The sequence below is a fragment of the Dufourea novaeangliae genome, unplaced genomic scaffold, assembly GCF_001272555.1.
Source record: "Dufourea novaeangliae isolate 0120121106 unplaced genomic scaffold, ASM127255v1 scaffold32, whole genome shotgun sequence".
NCBI lineage: Eukaryota > Metazoa > Arthropoda > Insecta > Hymenoptera > Halictidae > Dufourea > Dufourea novaeangliae.
In genome coordinates this window covers 30,064-55,502 of record NW_015373902.1, presented here as the reverse complement: position 1 = coordinate 55,502, position 25,439 = coordinate 30,064, and the positions used below count along the sequence as shown (strand labels likewise).

The 25,439-nt window shown below is 38.4% G+C and overlaps 1 protein-coding gene across 1 annotated transcript; it reads left to right on the top strand.

The window, feature by feature from the left end:
• Positions 1-4,979: 4,979 nt before the first annotated feature.
• LOC107193730 lies at positions 4,980-5,660 on the top strand. The gene has a single exon (XM_015583235.1). It carries the CDS (start codon positions 4,980-4,982, stop codon positions 5,658-5,660), a length of 681 nt encoding a protein of 226 aa, XP_015438721.1.
• The last annotated feature ends 19,779 nt before the right edge of the window (positions 5,661-25,439 follow it).

The window sequence follows — 25,439 nt, the reverse complement described above, 5'->3', positions numbered from 1 at the left end:
TAATGAGTACCCACCCACGCTCGCGGTTCGTCTTATCAAGTTGTGGCTCGCAAGCCTCAACTGTGAGAATCGTCGCGGCGCCGCGGGCACCTACCGACAGTGCGCAGTACTAACGTTACAAGGCAACGTGTCGCTGGCAGATGCCAAGGTACTCATCTCATAACACAGCGAGGAGATGCAGTGGAATGGAAGAAGTTCGGTATAAAAAACCAAATTAAGTTCAGTACAAAAAAAGAAGAGTGTATCTATCGCAATAACTAAGAAAGGGTAGGATATACACACCATCTGCACTCTCTCGTCACTTCGCATTGTTCACTTTTTGTCATTGCGAAAAGATTGTATAAAAATGTGTCTGCTAAATTTCTGAAATCTCTACTTTCTTCTAAAATAAAGTGAAACTAAGAAGACACGGACCACAACAGTTCAAACGCTGCGAAATCGTTTTAAAGAGGAAACGTACCGCAAAAGAGTCATTCACCAATTTTTCAGACTGTATCGCAAGTTTCACTATCGAGGGCACAGGGTAAAAAAAATCTGATCAATGCGGCCTTTGGTACAGGGGTTACGTGTACTTTTAACTTAAAAAAAACGTAGACACCTGGAAGATTCCACAATTTTTGTTAAAATGGCATCGTGTTTTGTGAAAAATGGTAATTATGCAATATTTTACGTTATTTTGAAATGGACTGTAAACGACGAACAAAAATTTCAACAAATTAGCAACTAAAGGTCTTTAAAGAGAAATCTCTCAGCTTTCCAAATCACTTCTGGAATTTTCTATACGATCATGCGTTCGCAAGTTACAGGCGCTCAAACTGGAAAGTACCTTTTCTCATATGATGACGAATAACTCGGCCAATAAAAACTGTACAACAAAATTAAAAAAACGAAATTAAAGAGAAAAGTTTGCTTCTTAAAAATATTCCATTGGAATTACCAGAAAAAATTTCATTTGGCCCATGCATCCTCTCAAACTTGGCCAATATTTTTTAACATTCGTTTACTGCCCTTCATCTTAAAAACAAAAGGAACAAACTACATAAAAATAATTTTTGAATTCATGATTCCAAAACTAGAAACTTCGGGCTACAAAATGCTCTGTCACAATATTTTTTATAGCTATTTTTCGCGAAGATATAGGCATCTGAAGATGACCAATATTTTCGGCGAATTTTAGTGATGCTTTAATTTTGGCGTCCAGTGTATTTCCCGTTGGTGTAGAATGATTGAGACCGCAATTACTTTGTTGCGTTCTTCTTAGGGAATTTTAAAGCTTCGTGGGAAATATGGCGTGAGCTAGCGCCTATGGGGCGCTTTTAATTGTGATTTTGTATTTAAGTATTCAATTAAATAACAATTTCAATTTAAACTGTTCACAATTTTTTAATTTTAATTTCAATATTTCTTTACACTTATGTATATGAATTTACTTTTACAAATACTTTTTATGTTCCAGAACGCGTCTGGATAGTTGTAATGTCCAGAGATGAATGGCGGAAAAAAGAAACAAGGAGCGTCATCTCCTTGCCCAATTATAAAAACAAATACAATTTGTGTATTATCAAAATGTCTTACATACCGACATCCAACCAGGAAATTATTAATTAATTAAAACGACTTCCTATTTGCCAATCCATTCACTGTCATTTATCAACTGTCCAGTTCGCGAGTGTTTAACATCGTACCATTGGTTTGCATATTAGGAGAGGGAGATAAAGAGAAATTATTCAAACATAAATAATTTGAAATCTATCCTATTGGATGAGTAACTACTGATTTCAATTCGTTTCCTACATGTGCCAACTTCACCTTTCTCCCTTCTCCTATTACATTTCTTTCAAACTTCGCGCTTTCAACACTCGCATATCGATAACCTAAATATCGCTTGAACTAAAGACACTACCCGCGACAACGGAACAACTTCAATATTTGTATGTAGTGGTATTTCTGTGTAATTTAGGTTTTGTTTCATGTAGATTGTTACATCTCCGCTCGCAATCAAGGCGTTTCTTCTGTTTTTTTGGACTACGTTGAAACTTTTGATGTTAATAGATTCATTTGCTTTAAAATTGGTTTCCTGCAGACATAATACGCATGGCCGATAATCTTGGATTAATTTTTGTACGAACTCAAAACGTGCTTTTAAACTATTTACATTCCATTGTATAATTTTTCTTAGCATTTATAATTATTTAGGGTAGTTTTATATTTTGTTTATTGTTTATTTGGTGTATTCGTCTTCGGAACACTGGAGTGTCTGAACATTCCGAGGGAGCGGGAGAGCTAGATAAGGGATCAGCCTTGGTAGATTTACCTAGTTTTTTTGTAATTCTTGTAAATCTGTTTTTTATACAACGGTCTGTGAGGTAAGGGTAAAGCTCTTTCATGAAATTTGCTAGAGCTTCTACGTCATCTATGTATTCTGTTGCGATCTCTCTAGTATTGGGAGATCCAAGTGTGTTTTCAATGAAGCTTTTAAGTTGAAAGAAGTTTAACATCTTACCAGGTTCTTCTAGTATGTGTTTAACTGGCTGCAACATGTCTTCTAGGCTTTTATCGCTCTTTGTTACAGCGTTTGATTTTTTCTTTGGCTGTTTGCACTTTGATTCATCTTCCAGGATTTGTTGAAGACTAATTGGTTTTCCTGTAGCATGGTTTGAATGATATATTTCTTCTGTGGTGAGGCTTGAATCGTCGGTCGTTTCAGATCTTGTACGTTTTAATGATTTGATCAATGGATCTATATCCATGGTTTCTATTGCTTTATTATCTTTAGGGTTTTCTGGTTTCTTTGCCTTGTCTGTACTGTCAGTATTAGATATAATTGGAACTATTTCGGGATCTTGGGGTGTTGTGAATGCACTTGTTTGTGGTGATTTCGAAAGCGCGGGTTGGTTTTTATCGGTTTTACAATTTTTTGCGATGTGACCTTCTTGGCTACATATGAAACATTTTAAGGTATCTGTGGAGGGATAGATCCAGTACATAGTTCCTTCGTGTTCAATTTTTATCGAGTCTGGAATTTTGTGTGTGTCATCTGAATGAATATATAATTGGCGACAAAAACTGAGGATGTGTATAAAACCTTCTTCTGCCATGCCAGCTCGTAGAAATGAAACGGCTGATTCTCTTTTAACTGTTAATTTATCAAGTATTTCTTCAATTATTTAATGAGGGATTGTTGGACAAACATTCGAGAGTATTATACGTTGGGCTTTGCTGATTAACGGCCTTAAGGCCAGATCGGTATCGTTGACTTTAATGTGTTTATATTTATCGGTGAGTTCGTCTGCGATTTCCTTACTCGCCAAAAAAATGCAAATTCTACCGTTCGATACTCTTGACATAAATCTAATGTTCGCTGGATTGATGATTTTGCCTAATGCGTAAGCCTAATCTCTTAATTGGATCCCATCTTTGGCTTCGATTATGATCGCTTGATCTTTTTTGGGGAAACAATCACTTTGTACTACTTTATTGTAGTTTCGTCGTGGTACGTTAGAGTCATTATTACTAGTTTGGGGTACAAGATTTGTATGGTCAGAAGCCATTTCGGTGAATGGATTGCACCGAGTAAGGCGTAGAGAAGGGTTAGAGGATTGGTTTGTAACAATTCACTAATATTCACTAATTCACCGTAACATACACTATTTTGAATATATATAAGATTTGCTTGACACTGTATATGGCACTCGCGTTCACAGCACGCACGGTGTTGACAAACACGTCTGCTCACTATGACGGTTTCAATGAAACTGTAACCCTCTCTACTCGATAATATTCGTAAGAAGATATTTACATTTCTTGCGAATTTTATCGAGTAATCAGAGTTAATGCGATACAGGTGGATTCGACTCAAATACCGCGGGCACAAGTTATCGACATCTTCTACGGGGTAAGTAAACAGCTGTTCTACCGACTTTTCCTGCACGTCGTTGAGTCTTTAAAGTGACTGTACGCCCCTGATGAGCCGTGATCCGCTGACGCTCCGTGCGCGCGGATTGCCATGATTTGGGTCAATTTTTAAACGCTTCTAACTAACAAACGAAGCATTTTTCGCAATTTCGTTATTCTTGATTTTTGTCTTATTTTGCCTCAAAGAATCACCCCTTAAATTTTTTCCCACTAGTTGTCGAACCCTGTATACTGTGTATTTCGTTGCGGTTGCATTGACGCCCCATTTCATTTTTTTGGTATCTTAGATTTCTCTCCAATCTACTCTTCCTTTTCTTCTCTTTGCTTCATTCTTTTTCCTTTCGCTTCTTCTTCCTACTTCTTTTTCGTTTTCGTCGCCTCTGCCATATCTTATCATGTCTGTGATAAGACTACATACGGCATACTCTCTACATTTCATTTCCCTTTTCTTTTTGGGATTTCGGGCCACGTTAAAAATGATTGTATGCCTCTGGATCTGTCATCAGACTTAAGGTTTTCTGTTAGTACTGACGAGCTTGTCCCTAAGACAGAGTTTTTGTTCCTTTACTTCCTGTAGGCGTAAACGATCTCAAGTAACGAATCACAACGCCCGTTGCTGGTGTTGCCGATATGTTTGGAATGAATTGGATTATGGTATTGAAATATGTTGTGTGACGAAAGACTCATGCATAGATAATAATTTGTAACTTGTTGTTAGTCTTCCAAATTGTTGGTAACAATGCCCACACATCCGGTTAGAGACGCGACGCCTGGCGGACGTCGCCAGAGATCTAGACGGACGAAAATGTGACGCACGTGTTTACTTTTTTACGTTATATAATTAATAATGAATGTAATAAGAACAAATATAGTATTATGGATTAAACTTTCGTGTAGTGTGACTTCTTCAATCCCAACAATATGGTAGCAGAGCGTGGTTGGAAAAAGATAATTGCGGATTGAAAAAGATATATGAAGGTAAAGAAAAGAAAAACAATTTTCAATTAGAGGTTAATGTTTGGCTATATAAAACAATTAAAAAGTACTAGAAAAAAAAACTCAAAATGGCCGAAGGCGGCATAATACCGATAAATATAGTTAAACAGCTTACAAATAAAAATTATTATGTTTGGGCGTTAAAAATAAGTGCGATATTAAGAAGTAGAAAATTATATAAAGAAGTAATAGAGGCTGCGGAACCTCCGATATCTGCAAACTTAGAATCTCCCGAGGCAAAGGTTAGAGCCACGTGCGAAGCAAAAAATGACGAAGCGTTCAGTCTTATAATATTAACCTTGTCGGAAGAACAAGCAGGCCAATTTCTGAATGAATCGTCAGCTAAAGCAGTATGGGAAAAATTAAAGCAGAGATTTTCCGGAAATGTAGAAGACCGAAAAATAGATGTAAGCATCGAGTTAAAAAATATAAAAATGAATAGTCATGAATCGGTACAGGAATATATTACACGTGCTAAAAATATTGCATCACGAAGTGCAGCTCTGGGCCAAATAATATCTGATAGTGAATTAACCTTTCATGTGGTAAGAGGAATTCACCCCAAAATGGAAAAAACAGCTAGCGTTTTAAGAACACAGAGGTCGTTGACAATAGAAGAAATTGAACAAGCTTTGTCAGAAGAGGAGGCACGAAGCACAAGTCAGAGTGCTCCGTCCCCATGTACATGGAAAGGTGAGAAAGCTTATCATGCTACTGAACATCAATACTTGGGATGTTTATGGGATTGACCAAGAGAACAGGGCAACTGACTCCAATAGAAATGTGGTCTGGCAGGAAGCCGTCAGTAATATACCTCAAGGTATTTGGATGCCTGGCATTTTATTATGTACCTAAAAACTGGAGAAACAAATTAGAAGCAAGAGCGAGGAAGGGTATATTCATTGGATACTCGATTAGTACGAGGGCATACAGAATATATGACGCTACGGATGGGAAGATTCATGCTTCGAGAACGGTAAAATTCAGAGAACAGAGATTGGGAGCATCGCTCTTGGGAAGACAGCATGTGGATATAGATGAACTTGGTAAATTTAAGTATGAAACAGACGATGATGGAAATACAAATAATCAGAACGAGTACGATATACTTGCAGTAAGAGATGGGAGCATAAGACAATGTGAAGAAACGATTAATCAAATCGAGGAAAATGAAGAACAGCAAAGAGAAAACAGGGAATCGTGTGAAGAGGTACAATCGAATAATGATCAAAGTGAAGTCCCTAGAACCGGAGAAAGACCGGGTAGGAAGAAGGGAAAAACCAATGAAGAAATACAGTTGCAGCATCGTATGGCCCTATTAAAAAGAGAAGAGAACTTACAAAAAGAAGGTGTTCGGCGATCGGAAAGAATAAAGGATAAGTGTATGCATGCGGAGATACAGAATCACAGGACCATTGTTATACCTAAAGGTTACAAAGAAGCAATGGAATCTGACCAAGCCGAAAATTGGAAACAGGCTATGCAAGAGGAAATGGAGTCATTATGTACTCACAATTTATGGAAGTTAGTACCTAGAGAAGGAGTGAAGAAAGCTGTTAAAAGCAAATGGATTTATAGTGTAAAGGAATACTACCTGACGGTAGTATTAAAAATTATAAAGCACGATTGGTAGCCGTAAGTTGCTTGCAAAAAGAAGGGATTGATTATGATGGATCGTTTGCCCCTGTGGTCAAGTTGGAGTCATTCAGATGTTTAATTGCTATGGCAAGTATAAGGAAACTAAAAATAAGACAATATGACGTAAAAACAGCATACTTATACGGGACCTTAGAAAACCTAGTATTTTTAGAACAACCTGAAGGATTTATTGACGAAAAACGTGCTAACTATGTGTGTCAGTTACAGAAGAGCCTGTATGGACTGCCTCAATCAGGTAAATCTTGGAATGAGAGATTTGATACGGCGTTGAAGAACTTGGGATTAGTACCATTACCAGAAGATCCGTGTGTATATAAACTAGAAAAAGGAAATAAAATGATTACAATAGGAATCTATGTGGACGATTGTATTGTAATTGGCACAGACAGTTCAATTATAAACGAAATAATGTCCAAACTACACAACGACTTTAAACTAATTGAAACCAAGAATGAGATAAAGTTTCTAAATATTAAGATAGATAATAATGACGGAGAGGTTACATTATCTCAAGAAGGATATGTGGATAAGATGTTAAGAAAGTATAAACTAGAAGAATGTAATATAGCAAGAACTCCGTTAGATGCACAACAAAATCTTGACGATTATCAAGAATCACCAGTTACAGACAAAACTCAATACCAGGAAATACTGGGATCGTTAATGTATTTGTCAGTGGGCACAAGGCCGGACATTTCGTTTGCAATATCAAAGCTGTCCCAGTATAGTCATGACCCAAGAAAAATGCATCTAACTGCCCTCAAACGAGTATACAGATATGTGAAAGGAACTAAGGACTTTAAACTGATCTACAATGGGAATAATACTGAACTCACTATAAGTACAGATACTAGCTGGAGTACAACAACAACGGCAAAATCCTTTAGTGGATACATAGTTAAGATTGGCAATGCGACCATAGGATGGAGAAGCCAAAAGCAAAAATTAGTTGCATTATCAACATGTGAAGCAGAACTGATAGCAATATATACAGGAGTACAGGAGATTAAATGGGTGTATTCATTATTAAACAGTTTGGGACTCCAGGAGTGTAATAAACTGCCAGTGGTACTGAAAACCGATAGTCAAGCCGCAAAAGATTGGATTAAGAAAAATAATGTTACGAACAGAACCAAGCATATGAACAGGAAATATTATTTTGTAAGAGACGAAGTGCAGAAAGGGAATATTAAAATTGAACTGGTCTCGACAAAGGAGATGGAATCGGATATTCTCACAAAAGGTTTGACACCAGAAAAACATATATTATTTACTAATATGATTGGTTTACAGAAATAATACAGATGTGTGGCCAAAGGGGTGTGTGTTGGTAACAATGCCCACACATCCGGTTAGAGACGCGACGCCTGGCGGACGTCGCCAGAGATCTAGACGGACGAAAATGTGACGCACGTGTTTACTTTTTTACTTTATATAATTAATATTGAATGTAATAAGAACAAATATAGTATTATGGATTAAACTTTCGTGTAGTGTGACTTCTTTAATCCCAACACAAATTCAAAGAATTACACTGAAAGACAATGTAATTGTTTTGATTATATCAATGATACTTTGGCTTTCGTAAAAGGTGGACACTGTTTATTTCTTTTATAGTAACCTTGTATACCATGAAAAAAGAAGACAAGAAATACAAAAAAAAACGGCAGTTGATGTAAATAGAAGTTTTAGTGTAGAGTATTGAAATATATATGGTTTTTGTTAAATTTTTATATCACTTTTAGAAATAAATTTTCCTTAACAGTATCCATTCCTTTTTAGAATTTTTTAATAGAAATGTTGTTACTAAGCTACTCATGACATTCAAACCACCTGGTTGCTCAATCATTCTAATCAACATGAAAGGACAGACATTTGTACCGTTATTGTAAATATCTGTATTTTTTTTGTAGAATCTCAGACATCTACTCTTACTATAAAAAATTTGGTTTATGTTCAACCATTAAAGAGAAAAAAATTATTAATTGAAAAGTGTTCGGTCAAGTATTATTTTTTATTTTTCATTTCAAATTATTTCTGTCCAAGCCTGGTAAAAACAATTTATTGTTTCAAGTTAGTACTGACAGTACATTATAAAAATTATAAGTTGCAACAACAAATATGAAACATTGTAATTAAAATCGTCAAAAACAATCATTTTATTTTGTCCGTGAAAATCTTTATTTGAACATATTTTGTACAGTATTTATGTATACGGAGACAAAAAATAACGTTCTTAAACAAAAACATTACATTTATTTATAACTCTTCATTGTAGCGTCATTCTTAAATTATATGTCAGTTATGATGTATTTCTATGTGGACACCTGGGTACTCCGATTATTATCAAAGAAGTGTATTGTAAACTTTGAAGTCGATTTTGATAATGTTAATAAACAAATTTTTCAACCGTAGATACATAATTGATTATAAATGTGTTAAATAAAAATGGATTTGTAGGGATTTACAAATATTTTATCGGGATCGTAAAAAACTCCGAACTCAAAGTCATAAGCAGGCACCCGGGTACCCGGTTATGAACACTAAGGTTAAATGAATTGAACAAAATAGGGGACAAGCAAATAATTTAGTTGTGCAGATCCGCAACACTTTGGACAAGACTCTATATATTTTCCCTTTGCTTTTTAACGTTCCTCTGACAGCCACTGCTGTTTTCAATACACGAATTGGTCCGTGTCTGGCTAGAATTTATTTACTCTTGCGTAAATCTATTGAAGTGACCTCCTTTGGTGGTACAATGGTTAGAAAATTCAACTGACAGGAGAACCTTAAATAAACATCACGATTACTATGAAGTCAAGGTATTCCTTATTAATAATCTTCTTTGTGCACATGCCATTGCATGCTGGCATGCTTGTCAGTGGCCTAATGGATTCTGTACTCTATGTGAATACAGGTTATCGATTTCTTTGTTAGCTGGCGCGGCACTTTCCAATATTGCTCCCTTGCAACGAGGCGACTTTGAAACGCTTCGCGACACACGAATTAACGTCGAATGTAGGTACATATGGACGTGGTAGATATAGTGACATTCAGATAACAATGTTTGTGGAAAACCCTCTTCGGATGGTACTTAAAACGTGCAATATTAAACATTTAATTGTTACGTTCATGTTGGCATTGCATACAAAAGGTTCCATCACACTAACCCATTTGATTAATTTTCTTATGAACTGCTTAAGTAAAATCTACCAAATTATGATATTTATCACCGGATAGGGGGTCATTAACGCGAAATCGGAGACTTTTTGGAGTAAAATTTCGGATTTTTTCATAATTGGGTATGTGTAGTCTCTAGTGATATATAAACGTATCTCGGAGGATTTTTGAAAATTTGTTAAAATGTTGATTTTACAGCCGTTTGAAATACAGTGTCAACGTTTCTTTTAAGAAATCATGAATTTTGAACTAACAAATTGATAAAAATGAGCTTTGTGGGTGCTTATAGTGGAGACATAAGACTACCAAATAAAAATTATTTCAGATAAAATAAATATTTATGACCATGTAATTTGTAGTCCTTTAAAAAAAAGTGCAATGTTATAATAGTGGGGCCCTATTTAAAAATTTGAAAAAGAAACAAGGATATAGTTCTATTTGTCCTCTTTATGGACCAATTTTCAAATATATGGAGACTTTAAAATTAGCTATATGAGAATGAATTAAAGTTAACGCTGCGTCAAATCATAAGTTTCCATGTTCTTGAAAATTTCTCCATAAAAAGGACAAGTGAGGTTTTATCCTCATTTTTTAAGATTCTTAAATAGTGCCCCACTATTATAGTATTGAATTTTTTTAAAACAATTGCAAAATAAATGGTTAAAAAATATTTTTTTTTTACCTGAAATAATTTTTGTTTCACAAAGCTCATTTTTATCAGTTTGTTAGTTCAACAGTTATGATTTTTTGGAAAAATTTTGATATTATATATTAAACAGTTGTAAAATCAATATTCTAAAAAAGTTTCAAAAATCCTTCGACACACATTTATATATCACTAAAGATTACAACATACCCAAGTGTCAACAAAATGCAAAATGTTGCCAAAAAATGTCCAATTTGGCGTGGAATGACCCTGGTGATTTCTAAATATGTATATTATAGCTTGAATAGTATTACAATAATATACATTGTACATGGCTTGAAAGTGAACTGGCGTATCACAATGTTATTTAGTGCCTTGCACCGCTAAGTCTGAAAGGCAGTTGGAGGAATTGGTGTCTTCTTAGCCTTTCTTGTTTCTCGAAGGTGTCCGGGATGTTTACTGTGAGTCTATTGGGATAAATCTGTAGTCGTAAATGGTATCTTCTAGTGACTTCGCTTCTATAGAACCGCCGGCTTCCTTCTTGATTTGGCTGTTTAGAATATACTAATATACATTTGTAATTGTTCTTAATTTTTTGTTTCGTTATGTTCCTATTATTTTTATGTTTCAATCAGAGGCTGTGCCCCAAAGGTGGCTGGCATATAGTTGTCATTTGGGATTTTTGCCAATCAGTCACCAGAGATCTCTGTATTTTACATTTAATAGCTCTCTTTTTTTTATAATACGCGTTTCCCATAGTAATTTTCCAGCTACTATTTCTTGCTATGGTAATTCTTGATTGTTTAATTGGACAGGAGGACATATATCTTTTCTCGGTGTGAATGTTATGTGAATGGATTTTGTGGTGTTGACCTTGAACCTCCATTTCTGTAATCAAACTTCGACTTCTTTGAGGTGTTGTAATTTGTTAGAGGCTTCGTTTGCATCCAGATCTGAGACTAGTATCACGGTATAGTCCGCGAAGGTAGTGATTGTTATGTTGCTTACAGTCGGGGAGTCCGACATTACAGGGTGTAACAAAAATGTTAACAGAAAACCCCGACCAATCAGAGCGCGAGTTTGTCAGCCGAGTTCCCGCGATAGCATTGGCTACGCGCTGCGATTGGTAGCAAATGTTACCGCAGGAACTCGGTTGGCAGATTCGCGCTCTGATTGGTCGGGGTTTTTGATTAATATCTCGTTAACAAAGCTTCAGATAACATTTTCGCTGAGGCAAAAGTTGTTTCAAATTACCCCAGGAATCATCCATTTCAAGGACAGTAGTATAGCTAGTCCGATTCTGGCTCAGGGATCTAACGGAAATATCGTTGATAACGGTATTATACTCGTACATATCGCAGACTTGACCGGCTAAAACGGAAAGTTCTCACGCTATTGCATGCGTACGTAAGCCAGACCTGACCTTGATAAAATTTTCGGACTTATTATGCAAATGCACTCGTAGATATTGCAATCTAAACCCGACTCCAACGGAAAGTTCTTAGAATTATTATACTATCGCACTCGTACCTGTCACAGGATTTAGCAACGGAAATTTAGTTTTAATAAAATTATATTATTACGCTATTGCACTCGTACCTATAACAAATCAAACCTGACTGCAACAATGAATTATAACAAATTTTAGGTATTATAATGCTCTTGCAAGTGTACATAAGCCAGACCTAACTCTACTCCAATTTAGTTTCAATAAATGATGAGTGATTTTAATACGCTATTGCGCGCGTACGTAAGAATTTCGGACATTACGCTGTTGCATTCGTACATAAGCCTGACCTGACCTTGATTAAATTTCGTAACCGATGACATAGGAGTCATGGTGTGGGGAGATCGTTCCTGACACGCATCATCTCCAGTTACAGCAGCGCAGGGGGCGATAACAGACCGCGTGCTGATTTGCGCGCGAGCAACGATCAGCCGGTCGGGGGTAAGAATAAGTTTTGTTAAGAAATACAATAGATACATGCTGTTAGAAATTCAAAGTATACGAACGACCGAGGTAGGCCATGTGCAGTTTGTCAGCGCGCTTCCCCTTATTCGAGGGAAAGTTGACCTGAGGCTGAAGTGCTTTAGGCAATGAAAGAGGCCATGGTGACGTAGGCGTCCTTAGGGCTAACGAAAAGTCAAGAAGGAGTCATTCTTGTATTGCTCGTAGTCGAGATTACACGTACCTATCGGTTTGAGAATAAAACTTTGGTTATTCACACGCCCGTGAGTTTTATTGGATATTCCTATCCGATACTCCAACGCTTACAGAATCAGAAGTGGGATAACCGCGTGTAATCAGTGAAACATTTTACAACGATACGCGTGTACAACGTGCAGAAACAATAAGTGTTCAGTGCCGTGTATGGACAATTGAGCGGCATCGTTGGACTATAAAGTGTGCATTTAGTGTTAAGACAAATAGTAATTATAAACTGTGAATTTAATTTTAGTGATACTTTATATATTAACAGTAGTATATGTACTTTATACGATACTTTAAACTATCGTAATTAAGTGGGACTATTAAAGTACAGCATGAGTCGTGCATCGTGCAGCCGTGATATTCCGGAATCTGACGGTAAGGACCACGACACTATAGAATCGCGAGTTGGACGATTGGAAAACCTGATCACGGAATTTTTACGCCAATCGCGATCTCGTGCGCGATCATATCGTCGATCGAGGTCACGCTCGCGCTCGCGAAGCCCAGGAGTGTGTTCGTCGCGCGCACGATCACGATCACGCAGCCCGCGAAGACGCAACTCGCACTCGCGTAGGATGACTGATGATAGTAATAAATTACCGAATCGTTCAGAACGGAGTGCGGAGAGTGTGAATGCTCATAGTACTGTATCACGAGCAAAATCACCCGTATATGCACGTCCCGGGGATGAAAATCTTATACCCGTGTATAACCCGACCAAGGAAGACATTTCCATAGAAAACTGGGTACGTCATGTAGATGATTTGGCATCGCGATTCTTTTAGAACGATTTGAGTGTCATGCGTCTTATTGCAACGAGATTGCGAGGTCATGCCCGCCAGTGGTACGACACTGGTATGCGTAGCGCGACCACATGGGCGGAAACGAAAGTTTATCTCTTCTCTCAATTTCTACGGACAATGCCATTTTCAAAATTGCTTCGGGAAGCGGTTTTGTATGAAGCAAAGCCGGGGCAGTCGCTTGGCGATTATTGCTTTCAAAAATTAAATTTAATACGACGGTTGGATATCAGCTTGTCTGAGGAGAAAATGATCGACATGGTGGTATTTGGAATACCGGATAAGACCATAGCCAGGACGGTGAGATCGGCCAAACACACCGATTCTAATGACCTGTACGCGTACATGTGCACCATGGGAATTATGCCTGGAACAGAAGAGAAGAAGCCGAAGAACGAGCGGATGGTTTCTGCACCGAAAGCTATTGTTAGAGGGAAGGTGCCGATCATCACGTGCTTCAATTGCGGCAAAATGGAACACATAGCAAAAGAATGCAGAAAGCCGAAGATAGAATGCAATTTTTGCAAAAAACTTGGACATAGGCGGGAGGATCGTCCGCAGAAAGAGGTAAATGTATTGCAAGATTTTTAAAATTTTTCGAACATGTTCCAAATCCATATTCGTATTAATGGACATAAAGTAGCAAGCTTAGTAGTTACTGGTAGTGCATGTACTGTAGTCCATTCATCTATTATAAAGAAATATTTGATTGAGACGAAGTTAGTAGAAGATACGATATTTAAAGGATTTGCTGGAACATCAGTAATAATAAATCAGGTAGCGCCAGTCACTGTAAAGATTCAAAATGTTATCACGGACGTAAATTCTTTTATTGTTCCGGATGCATATATGGCATACGACGCGATACTTGGAAGAGATTTTCTTCAACAAGAACATGTTATAATGTTGAAACGAGGAAATCGACTAACGTTTAACGATACAAGAAATTACAAAAGACCGCAAGTAACTTCTGTAATGGATAGTTACGTTATCGACGCGAATTTTAATTTATATTTGGGAAAACTCAGAAGGAAGGAACGAGAATTATGCGTCGCGTTAATGGAGGAATTTCGGGATTGTATCTCATCATCGATGTAAGATCTCGGGAAAACAAATACTGTTTCAATGGAGATCAAGTGCCTTACGAACGAGCCGGTTGCGTATCACCCGTACCGTCTCGTGGAATCGGAAAAGGAGGTCGTACGCGATATAATAATGGATTTGTTGGATAATGGAATAATTAGAGAGTCTGAATCGCCATACGCTAGTCCAATTATGCTCGTAAAGAAGAAAACCGGAGATTGGAGGATGTGCGTGGACTACCGTAAATTGAACGCGATAACCATCAAAGATAAATATCCTTTGCCACTCATTCATGATCAAATCGACAAACTTGGAGGAAATTGGTATTTCACGGGTGTCGATTTAGCATGGGGTTATTATCAAGTTCCGGTCGCAGAAAATTCGATTGCAAAAACAGCATTTATTACACCAGAGGGACACTACGAATTTTTGAGAATGCCTTTCGGTTTAACGAACGCGCCAGCTGTTTTTCAACGACTCATGCACAAAGTCCTTGGATCCTTGAAAGGGACAACAGCATTTTCTTACCTGGACGATATAATAATACCGTCAGGAACCGTCGAAGAAGGTATCGATAAATTACGAGAAGTTTTGGAGGCTCTCCGGACACATGGTTTAACGCTTAGGTTGGACAAATGTTCTTTTTTCAAGGAGAACATTGAATATTTGGGTCGAGAGATTAGTGAACAAGGAGTAAGCCCGGGACAACGGAAAATAGACGCGGTCAGGAAAATGTCACCGCCTCAAAACGTAAAGCAGGTACGTCAATTCCTGGGATTGGCGAGTTACTTTAGGAAATTTATTAAAAACTTCGCCGCACGAGTAGAACCCTTAACACGTCTAACGCGAAAAAAAGTGCAATGGCAATGGGGGTCAGATCAGAAAAATGCTTTTTGCCAAGTAAAAGAAAAATTAATAACTCGTCCAATTTTGTGCATTTTTGATCCTACGCGACCCACGGAATTACACACGGACGCGAGTTCCATAGGGGTTGGTGCAATGTTGTTACAACAACAAGAAGACGAAAATATGGCAGTAGTCGCATATTTCAGCAAACAAACTACAGCTGATCAGAGATGCTACCACTCTTACGAGTTAGAGACGATGGCTGTTGTTTTCGCGTTACGGCATTTCAGAGTCTACCTACTAGGGATTGAGTTTAAAGTGATAACCGACTGTAGCGCATTAAGGACAACTTTCTCGAAGAAAGATTTATTACCGCGTATAGGTCGGTGGTGGCTGGAGGTTCAAGAGTTTACCTTCGAAATTTTGTATCGGCCAGGAGCAAAGATGGCACACGTGGACGCGCTCAGCCGAAATTCTCAACCGACCGTTCTTGAAATTGCTTACGTGGATATTACGGAAGCTGAATGGATTATTGCTGCCCAGATGCAGGATGAACAATTAGCTCGTATTAGGACAATACTGGCTAATAATGAGAAGTCTCCCGAAACAAAACATTGTTTCGAAGAATACACACTTAGGAAGAATAAACTATATCGACGTCTTTCTAATAATAAAATGGCTTGGGTTGTTCCGAGAGATGCAAGGTTGCAGATTTGCAGATTGTGTCACGATGATGCTGGGCATTTGAGTTCGGAAAAAACGCTGGAAAGGATTCAACAGAATGACTGGTTTGCCGGTATGCGACGCTTCGTTAACAAGTATGTAAAGGCATGCTTGAATTGTGCATACTACAAACGTACAGCGGGAAAGAAACAATGCAAGTTGAATACGATAGAAAAGGTGCCAATACCCTTTCATACCCTACACATCGACCACGTGGGACCGTTTGAGACAAGCCGAAAGGACAATAAATACCTGCTCGTGATGGTGGACGCGTTTACGAAATTCACGATTGTCGAACCAGTGAAGAATCAGAAGACTCGTCCTACTTCATAGGAAAGTAATTTCGTTTTTTTTGTGAAAATGAAAGACAATTTTCGTATAATGAACAAATATTTTATGAAATTATATATTGGCCATTCTGGTCCAATACCTTTTGCCATCTTTTTGGTAGTAGCATGATTCCACGCTCATAAAATTTTTGGTCTTTGCTGGCAAAAAACTGATCGAGGTGGTTTTTGACCTCCTCATTTGAAGTGAAGGTTTTACCGTCTAAAAAATTTTGCAGTGACGGGAACAAATAATAATCCGAAGGTGCCAGGTCTGGAGAATATGGTGGGTGTGGCATTGTATCCCATTCAAGCTGTAAAAGCTTTTGGCGAGTGACCAAACTTGTATGAGGTCTCGCATTATCTTGGTGGAACACTACACCTTTTCTGTTGATTAATTCTGGCCTTTTCTATTGAAGTGCATCATTCAATTTGTCCAGCTGATGACAGTAGACTTCCGAATTAATTGTTGTGTTATCCGGTAAAAGCTCAAAATAAACGATTCCTTTAAAATCCCACCAAACAGACAGAATCACCTTTTTTTGATGGATATCGGCTTTGGAAATGCTTTGAGCCGGTTCATCTTTTTTGCTCCATGATCTCTTGCGTTTGACATTGTTATATACAACCCATTTTTCGTCCCCAGTAATGATGCGCTTCAAAAATGGATCATTTTCGTGACGTTTGAGAAGCGAATCATAGACGTCAACGCGACGACACAAATTTCTCTCCGTGAGAACATGGGGAACCCATATATCGAGCTTCGAGGTTAAACCCAGGCCTTTCAAGTGGTCATAAACAGTTGAATTTGATAAATTTAACCTCTCGCCGATCTCACGTGTTGTTATTCGCCGGTTTGCATCAACTAATGCCTTTATCGTGTCTTTATCAGCTTCAACCGGCCTTCCAGAACGTGGTGCATCTTCGACATCAAAATTGCCGGATCGAAATTTTCAAAACCAGTTCTGGCACTGGCGTACTGTCAACACATCTTCTCCATACACATCGGTTAATTTCTTTCTGGCTTGAACAGCATTTTTACCTTTTCTATAGTAAAAAAGTAAAATATGACGAAAATGCTGCTTATTGCTCTCCATATTTAAAAGGGCACCAACCAAAAACTACTGCGTAGAATCAATTGGACTTTTTCACACACAAGCCTTGCTATATCAGCTCTCAAAACATATAATGATTATGCGGCTTAAGTGTGAAGTTGGGTGCAAAAAAATACAATTAAATCCTCTGTCGGGAAAAAACGAAATTACTTTCCGAACAACCCAATACTTGTTTGGTGTTCCAATAAGAATCATAAGTGACCGGGGAACAAGTTTCACATCACGTAGGTTCGCTTTGCTATGTCAAACGTACGGCATTAAACACGTGCTCAATGCAGTGGCCACACCAAGAGCGAATGGACAATGTGAGCGCTACAATAAAACCATTGTTGATGCTTTAGCCGCAAGCGCAGCAGATCAAGACGCACGGGACTGGGACATGCAGGTCAAGAAGGTGCAAAGTGCCATAAACACTATGCACAATAAAAGCATCAACGCAACGCCGATGAAAGCATTGATCGGGTGTGATACAAGGACAGTAGCTGAAGGACCAATATTAAGTGCCATACGAGAAGAGATGGACCGATTGGACTTAAGTGCATTAAGAGGAGATATAAGCAGGCACATTTCTGAAGAACAAAAAGCACAGAAAGAGCGGTATGACCGAACACGAAAAGAAGCTCGCAGGTATACCGTGGACGAGCTGGTATTGTTGGTACAAATAACCAGTGAACCTGCGACAGGGAGTAGTCGGAAGTTGCTACCGAAATACAAAGGGCCATTCAGAATTCGAGCGGTGCTGCCGAATGACCGCTATGATATAGAAGATTTAAGGGAAGGTTCGAAACGATTACGAACAGTCGTCGCGGCCGATAAGATAAAGCCGTGGATTTCAATCCAAGGGGATGACCACGAGAAATAATACGCGAAACACTTTTATATTGTTTTTATATGTAGTCTTTTCTTGTAATATAGGTTTAGAATATCAAGGTACATAGTAGGTAATATGGCAATCATACGTTAACTTGCTTTTAATTGAGTATGTTCACAGAAAGTAAAAGAGAAGCTGAAGGCCTAAGACCAAGGCGAAAGAAAGAGAAGGAGAGAGAAAAATGGACGTTTGCCCGACGACCGGGCAAATCCAATTGAGGAGGGGCAACGGTCTCCACACGAGACGAGGACGGCAGCAGCTGTCACCAACTGCGGTTCCGACGGGAACTGCACGAGAGGAAGAAGGACGCAACGAGCGTCAGGACGCTCATGATGTTTGCGTGAAAGATGCTGAGCATAGGTACAACGGTATCTTAGGCAATGACCACAGATAGGTGCAACGGCGCCCTATCAAGGTCGACACCAAACCAGACGGACACAAACTGTGTCTCAGGCAGGGCGGTGGCAAGTAAGAGTTGCAAAGTGCATCTCCACAGATAAGGGATACGACGGTATTCGTAGTTGATCGTAAACGATACAACGATATTGTGTTGCGACAACAAATAACCTCTTCAAAACAAAACGCAACTCTATTGTAAAGTCTGAGGACAGACCTGACGTCAGTGTGGCCGAATGTTAGAAATTCAAAGTATCCGACCGACCGAGGTAGGCCATGTGCAGTACACACTTACATAACGGTGGCTTTATTCTCCACTTACGGTTCGTCCGATTAACAAAACTTCGACTTCTTTGAGGTGTTGTAATTTGTTAGAGGCTTCGTTTGCATCCAGATCTGAGACTAGTATCACGGTATAGTCCGCGAAGGTAGTGATTGTTATGTTGCTTACAGTCGGGGAGTCCGACATTACAGGGTGTAACAAAAATGTTAACAGAAAACCCCGACCAATCAGAGCGCGAGTTTGTCAGCCGAGTTCCCGCGATAGCATTGGCTACGCGCTGCGATTGGTAGCAAATGTTACCGCAGGAACTCGGTTGGCAGATTCGCGCTCTGATTGGTCGGGGTTTTTGATTAATATCTCGTTAACAAAGCTTCAGATAACATTTTCGCTGAGGCAAAAGTTGTTTCAAATTACCCCAGGAATCATCCATTTCAAGGACAGTAGTATAGCTAGTCCGATTCTGGCTCAGGGATCTAACGGAAATATCGTTGATAACGGTATTATACTCGTACATATCGCAGACTTGACCGGCTAAAACGGAAAGTTCTCACGCTATTGCATGCGTACGTAAGCCAGACCTGACCTTGATAAAATTTTCGGACTTATTATGCAAATGCACTCGTAGATATTGCAATCTAAACCCGACTCCAACGGAAAGTTCTTAGAATTATTATACTATCGCACTCGTACCTGTCACAGGATTTAGCAACGGAAATTTAGTTTTAATAAAATTATATTATTACGCTATTGCACTCGTACCTATAACAAATCAAACCTGACTGCAACAATGAATTATAACAAATTTTAGGTATTATAATGCTCTTGCAAGTGTACATAAGCCAGACCTAACTCTACTCCAATTTAGTTTCAATAAATGATGAGTGATTTTAATACGCTATTGCGCGCGTACGTAAGAATTTCGGACATTACGCTGTTGCATTCGTACATAAGCCTGACCTGACCTTGATTAAATTTCGTAACCGATGACATAGGAGTCATGGTGTGGGGAGATCGTTCCTGACACGCATCATCTCCAGTTACAGCAGCGCAGGGGGCGATAACAGACCGCGTGCTGATTTGCGCGCGAGCAACGATCAGCCGGTCGGGGGTAAGAATAAGTTTTGTTAAGAAATACAATAGATACATGCTGTTAGAAATTCAAAGTATACGAACGACCGAGGTAGGCCATGTGCAGTTTGTCAGCGCGCTTCCCCTTATTCGAGGGAAAGTTGACCTGAGGCTGAAGTGCTTTAGGCAATAAAAGAGGTCATGGTGACGTAGGCGTCCTTAGGGCTAACGAAAAGTCAAGAAGGACTCACTCTTGTATTGCTCGTAGTCCAGATTACACGTACCTATTGGTTTGAGAATAAAACTTTGGTTATTGACACGCCCGTGAGTTTTATCGGATATTCCTATCCGATACTCCATCGCTTACAATGCTGTTGATTTTTTTTATTAATACGCTTCGTACAAGATTGTGTATAAACACAGAGCCAATAGTTCACAATTGATCAAACTGTTTTTTTCAAAATATTCATCGGACATCATTATCGCATTTCATGATCGTTCGTACGCACTTCTTTCACAATTTCAATGAATTTTGCGAACTTATATTTAATCATAAGAATGTTCTTCGACAACCATGAGTACATATGGTCTATACAATACTTGAAATCATATATCCTGTACTGAGCACTTAATCTTGTATATGTTTCGAATTTAATTCTTCGAACGGTGGGGTTAGTTGGCGACGAATTCTATTTGCTTTAACATGAGATGAAGAATGTACAGTTGTTATCATAGGACGATGTCAATAGTGCGAGCACATTTATTGCAAGAGTTTTGTTTCAGTCGATATAGATTTCATCGAGTGCTTGGAACTCGGTGAAAACATTTTATGTTAACTCCCAACTTTAGACGTTATGTAAAACAATATCATCGGTACCGTTCAAAGATTTTTTTCATACGTTATCCAATCATGGAGTTATCTTGAAAACACACGAAAATGGTACAGTTTCATAGAATTGAATGTACGATGATTATATACATATTCATAACACCATCCGCGTCTCTTATTATCTAACGTTAAGATACCTCGTGCATGTCGAGTGTTTGAAAACTTAATCTTGTCTATGTTTCGAATTTTGCTCTTTCGAACGGGGGAACGGTTGGCGACGAATTATTCCGTGTCGCGTTTGCTTTCTCATGAGATGATGCATATACAACTGTTATCGTAGAACGATGTTAATCGTGCGAGTACATTCATTAGAGGTGTTTACTTTCATTCGATATGAATTGGGGGGGGGGGGGGGGTTCTTGGAGATTAATCGACTATTTGGTGAAAAAAAGATTTACCGATCGGTAGTAAACGTTGTGCAAAGTTAATGAATAACGCAGTTTCTGGGAAAACGATGGAGAACATGCGCAATCACACGGATGTGAAACTAGTTACGCAATGGGAGGGATGTTACGGTGCCGAGGCTTTGATCGCAAAACCTAATTTCCACAGTCATATCGTTTTTGCGAGCGATTTGATAGCTGTAGAATTAAAAAAATTAAATGTTAAATTTTTTAAATCTATTTACGTGGGAACGTGCATCCTTGATATTTTGAAAACATGTTTGTATGATTTCCATTACAGTTATATGCTTCCAAATTTTCATGAAAAATGTAAAATTTTGTACATCGACACGGACAGTTTGATTTACGAGCTCGAATGCGAGGACGCGTATGAAATTATGAAACGCGACATAAGTCTATTCGATGTAAGTGACTATACCTAGGACAATCCATACGGTCTTACACGTATGAACAAGAAGGCGCCGGGTTTGATGAAGAATGAGAACAACCGAATGATTATGACCGAATTCGTCGGATTACGATCCAAGATGTATGCCACTCGTGTACATGGTATAAAACATTACGTGAAGAAGTTAAAAGGTATTGGACGAAGCGTTACAGAGAAGAGTATACAATTCGACGTTTACATTAAATGTCTTAACGATAGTGTGGAGAAGACTGTTCAGCAGAATCGAATTAAATCTATACCACACAATGTATACACGATACATGAACAAAAATTAGCTCTTAGCCCGCATGACAAGAAACGGAAAATACAGCACAATTCAACGCGAACACTCCCTTGGGGACATTATAGTATAAGAGAAACATCGCATAATGTATGAAATCAATTTATTAACACTAGGTTTACGGGACGCGTCATTTTGACGCATTTCGAATGCTTTTTAACCTCGAAATTCTCTATGTGGTATACCTATCTCTATGGCTATGCATTAATTTCAGAGATCATAAATTGTGTATTATATAAAATAATTTGTTTTTTAAAGAAAATCTGCGGGTTCGTTGACGCGTGCCGTGGAGATACGTACACGATAAATGATCGTAAACCTAGTGTTAAATGAACGTTACAACACATAATTTTTATTTATGCATGAATTACGAGAAGCGTCAAATCCCAACCACTTTACATTGTAATGGAATTGACATGAGGGTAAAATGACTTTTATAAAAATCAGCACTCGTAAATTTAACAGAAACTTTATTGGTGTTCTCTGCTCGGCTGCCAAAATATGTCTAACGTAGAAAAGTCGGAAATGCCTCATGAATGCATTTCTGGGGTGGGAAAAACTCAAATTTCCTTATAATGTCTTTGAAAAGGTTGTAACAGTACGTTCAAAAATTGTATCACGTAATCGAAACATTGTATGCATCGCTTGCTTTTCGTCTTTTCAGTTTTTTTCCGATCCATCTCCTCGGAGGAACCATGAAGTTACGACGATTCGAGATGGACAACTGAGTAATATTTTATAAACTGGTTTCTTTTATAATTTGACTGCGATAATCGATATATCCTCGGTAAACCGTTTTTTAGAATTATTCTCCCTGTACAGTTTTGACACATTCCAAAGCAATCAAGTCGTTTATAGCATCTTGAAGCTCATTTATTCGATTGCGAATGATAAAATCCACTTCATTTTGTATTTTCTCTTCATGTTTCTTTAAAATATTATTGACGTAGGACACGGTTATGACATCGTTTTCTGTAGGGTTTGCCACATGTCTTATCTTCATTCCTCGTGCATCGAACGCTGATTCAGCATCCAAACACAACGCGTTATCTTGCATATGATTTCGAAACGATGATAAAAGTGACAACGACGATGATGACTGCGCCGCAGTCGATTCATTCATTCGTAACAATGTGCCAAATTTATTGATCGACATTTCGTGGATCACTGATTCGATAACTATGAGAATGTTTAATTTATAATCAAACCGGCTTCGCAAAGTTCTTCGATTATCGACATGATTTCATTATCGTGACCAATATGACCAGCAGTTTGCGATGAAACAAGTAATTTCAAACGTTCCTCCAATTCATTAGTCGATTGCATTGTTCGTTACAATAATGTTTTCAGGTAGTTGCAGACCGTGTCCCTTTCGTAAAGAGAATAGCGGTGCTATAACGTGTTTGTACTTGTAACCTTTGTCACCCATCATAGGGTTCAGTGACGAATATCCACGTTTATGCGCGTGAGAAGCGATCACAATGCTCTTGTACGATTGTTCATCAATCTCGGTGTATAACGCATCATCGGGTAGTCTTTTAAATATCAATTCGTAGAGACCTTGACTTCCCTTGTACCTCGTACCGTTCACGATGATGTTATCATGGGCATCGACGTCCAAGATTGAATTACCAATCATCAACCTATTGTTGGACAAGTATACGCCATACACGTTATCCATCCTTCGTGACGTGTCGACAAAGAAATAGTGTATGTATTTTCGCGACACTGGTCCCAGATTCCTTTGCAGATACGTCTTTTCATCGTGGTGGTTTTCAGGATTTTCAATGATGTTACGCATCGTTGTTTCCAGGGTATTTGAATTGACAGAACTGTCATGCATCGACGTTTGGATAGTCGGTGTTGTGCTCGGTACGACTGAATTTGGATTCTATCAATGATACCGTAGTCATCGTTGCTATGCTCTTGCGCGACTGTAGCATTGAAATCACGAGCTGCACATATTTTCTTGCGATGAAATACATTGGAATACTCGTATCCTGACGTAGTCTTTTGTTGACATCTTGTTCAATTTTTCACTTAGACCTTACCGGTGTAGGAAGTTGCCATGTAGACGTTGCTGCAAGCGATGTATCGATGTCGGCATGCTGTGGTATTTGTGAAATTGACGTATGCTCAACCAATTGCTTCAAAGGTACAACTATCGGCCACAAGTTTGATTCCGCCAGTGTATCCTTATCAATCTTTCCAACTTTCAGCGCAAGATACTTTTTACGTATGGCTGCACTGGTTACTGCGATCTGCTGCGTAATGCTTGACGAATATCTCCCAAACGAGAGACGATGCTTTAGCTCCACGAGTTCCATCGAATAAACCACTAACCACGCGTGTGTGACTCTTACGCATCAAAACTCCCAGGTTCTTTATTCGACAAATAACGATTGTTATACGATGTTTTGCACTGAACAGTAAATCATTTTTCACCAGATAGTCGATGATATGTTATAAATTTTTATCACACTCACTGCTCCATACACGATACTCGCTGACGGTTCGTATCAACATGAACATTGATGTTAATGTATGAAAAAACTTTTTAACGATATCCATGATGTCGCGTTAAACAACGCTTGACGTTGGGAGTTGAGGTAAATGTTGTCACTAAGTCTCCAAGTACCCAATAAAATATATATCGAATGAATGCAAAAGTCCATTCAGGAAGGTACTTTCACTACTGACATCGTCCTACGATGACGGACGTATATGTCTCATCTCATGAGAAAGCAAGCGGGGAGAGGAACAATTCGTCACCAACCGTTCCCCCGTTCGAAAGAACGAAATTCGAAACATATAGAAGATTAAGTTCTCAAAACTTTCGACCAGCATGAAGTATCTTAACGTCTGATAATACGAGTTGTTGATAATGTTGTGAATATTGATATAATCATCGTGCGTTCAATTCTATGAAACTGTGTCATGTTTTGGTTACGCAGTGTGTTTTCACGATAACTCCATGGTTGGGCTACGTATACTTTAAGTTTGTTCTGTTTCTTTTTAATATATATTTTATAGTTTGTTTTTTTTCTTTCTTTCGTTTTTCTTTTAATAATCATTTTTCAATTTCATAAAATTATTGTTGTTGCGAGTATATATTGCCAAGTGAAAAACGTAACAAGTAGTGGGTGGAGTGTTAGCAGCCCACTACGCAAAAGTGCCGATCGGGAACGGAATTGAGCACACGTGGTCATGAATACCGAGGATGTAAGGTTAGGTATAAACTTTTGTACACACTTACATAACGGTGGCTTTATTCTCCACTTACGGTTCGTCCGATTAAC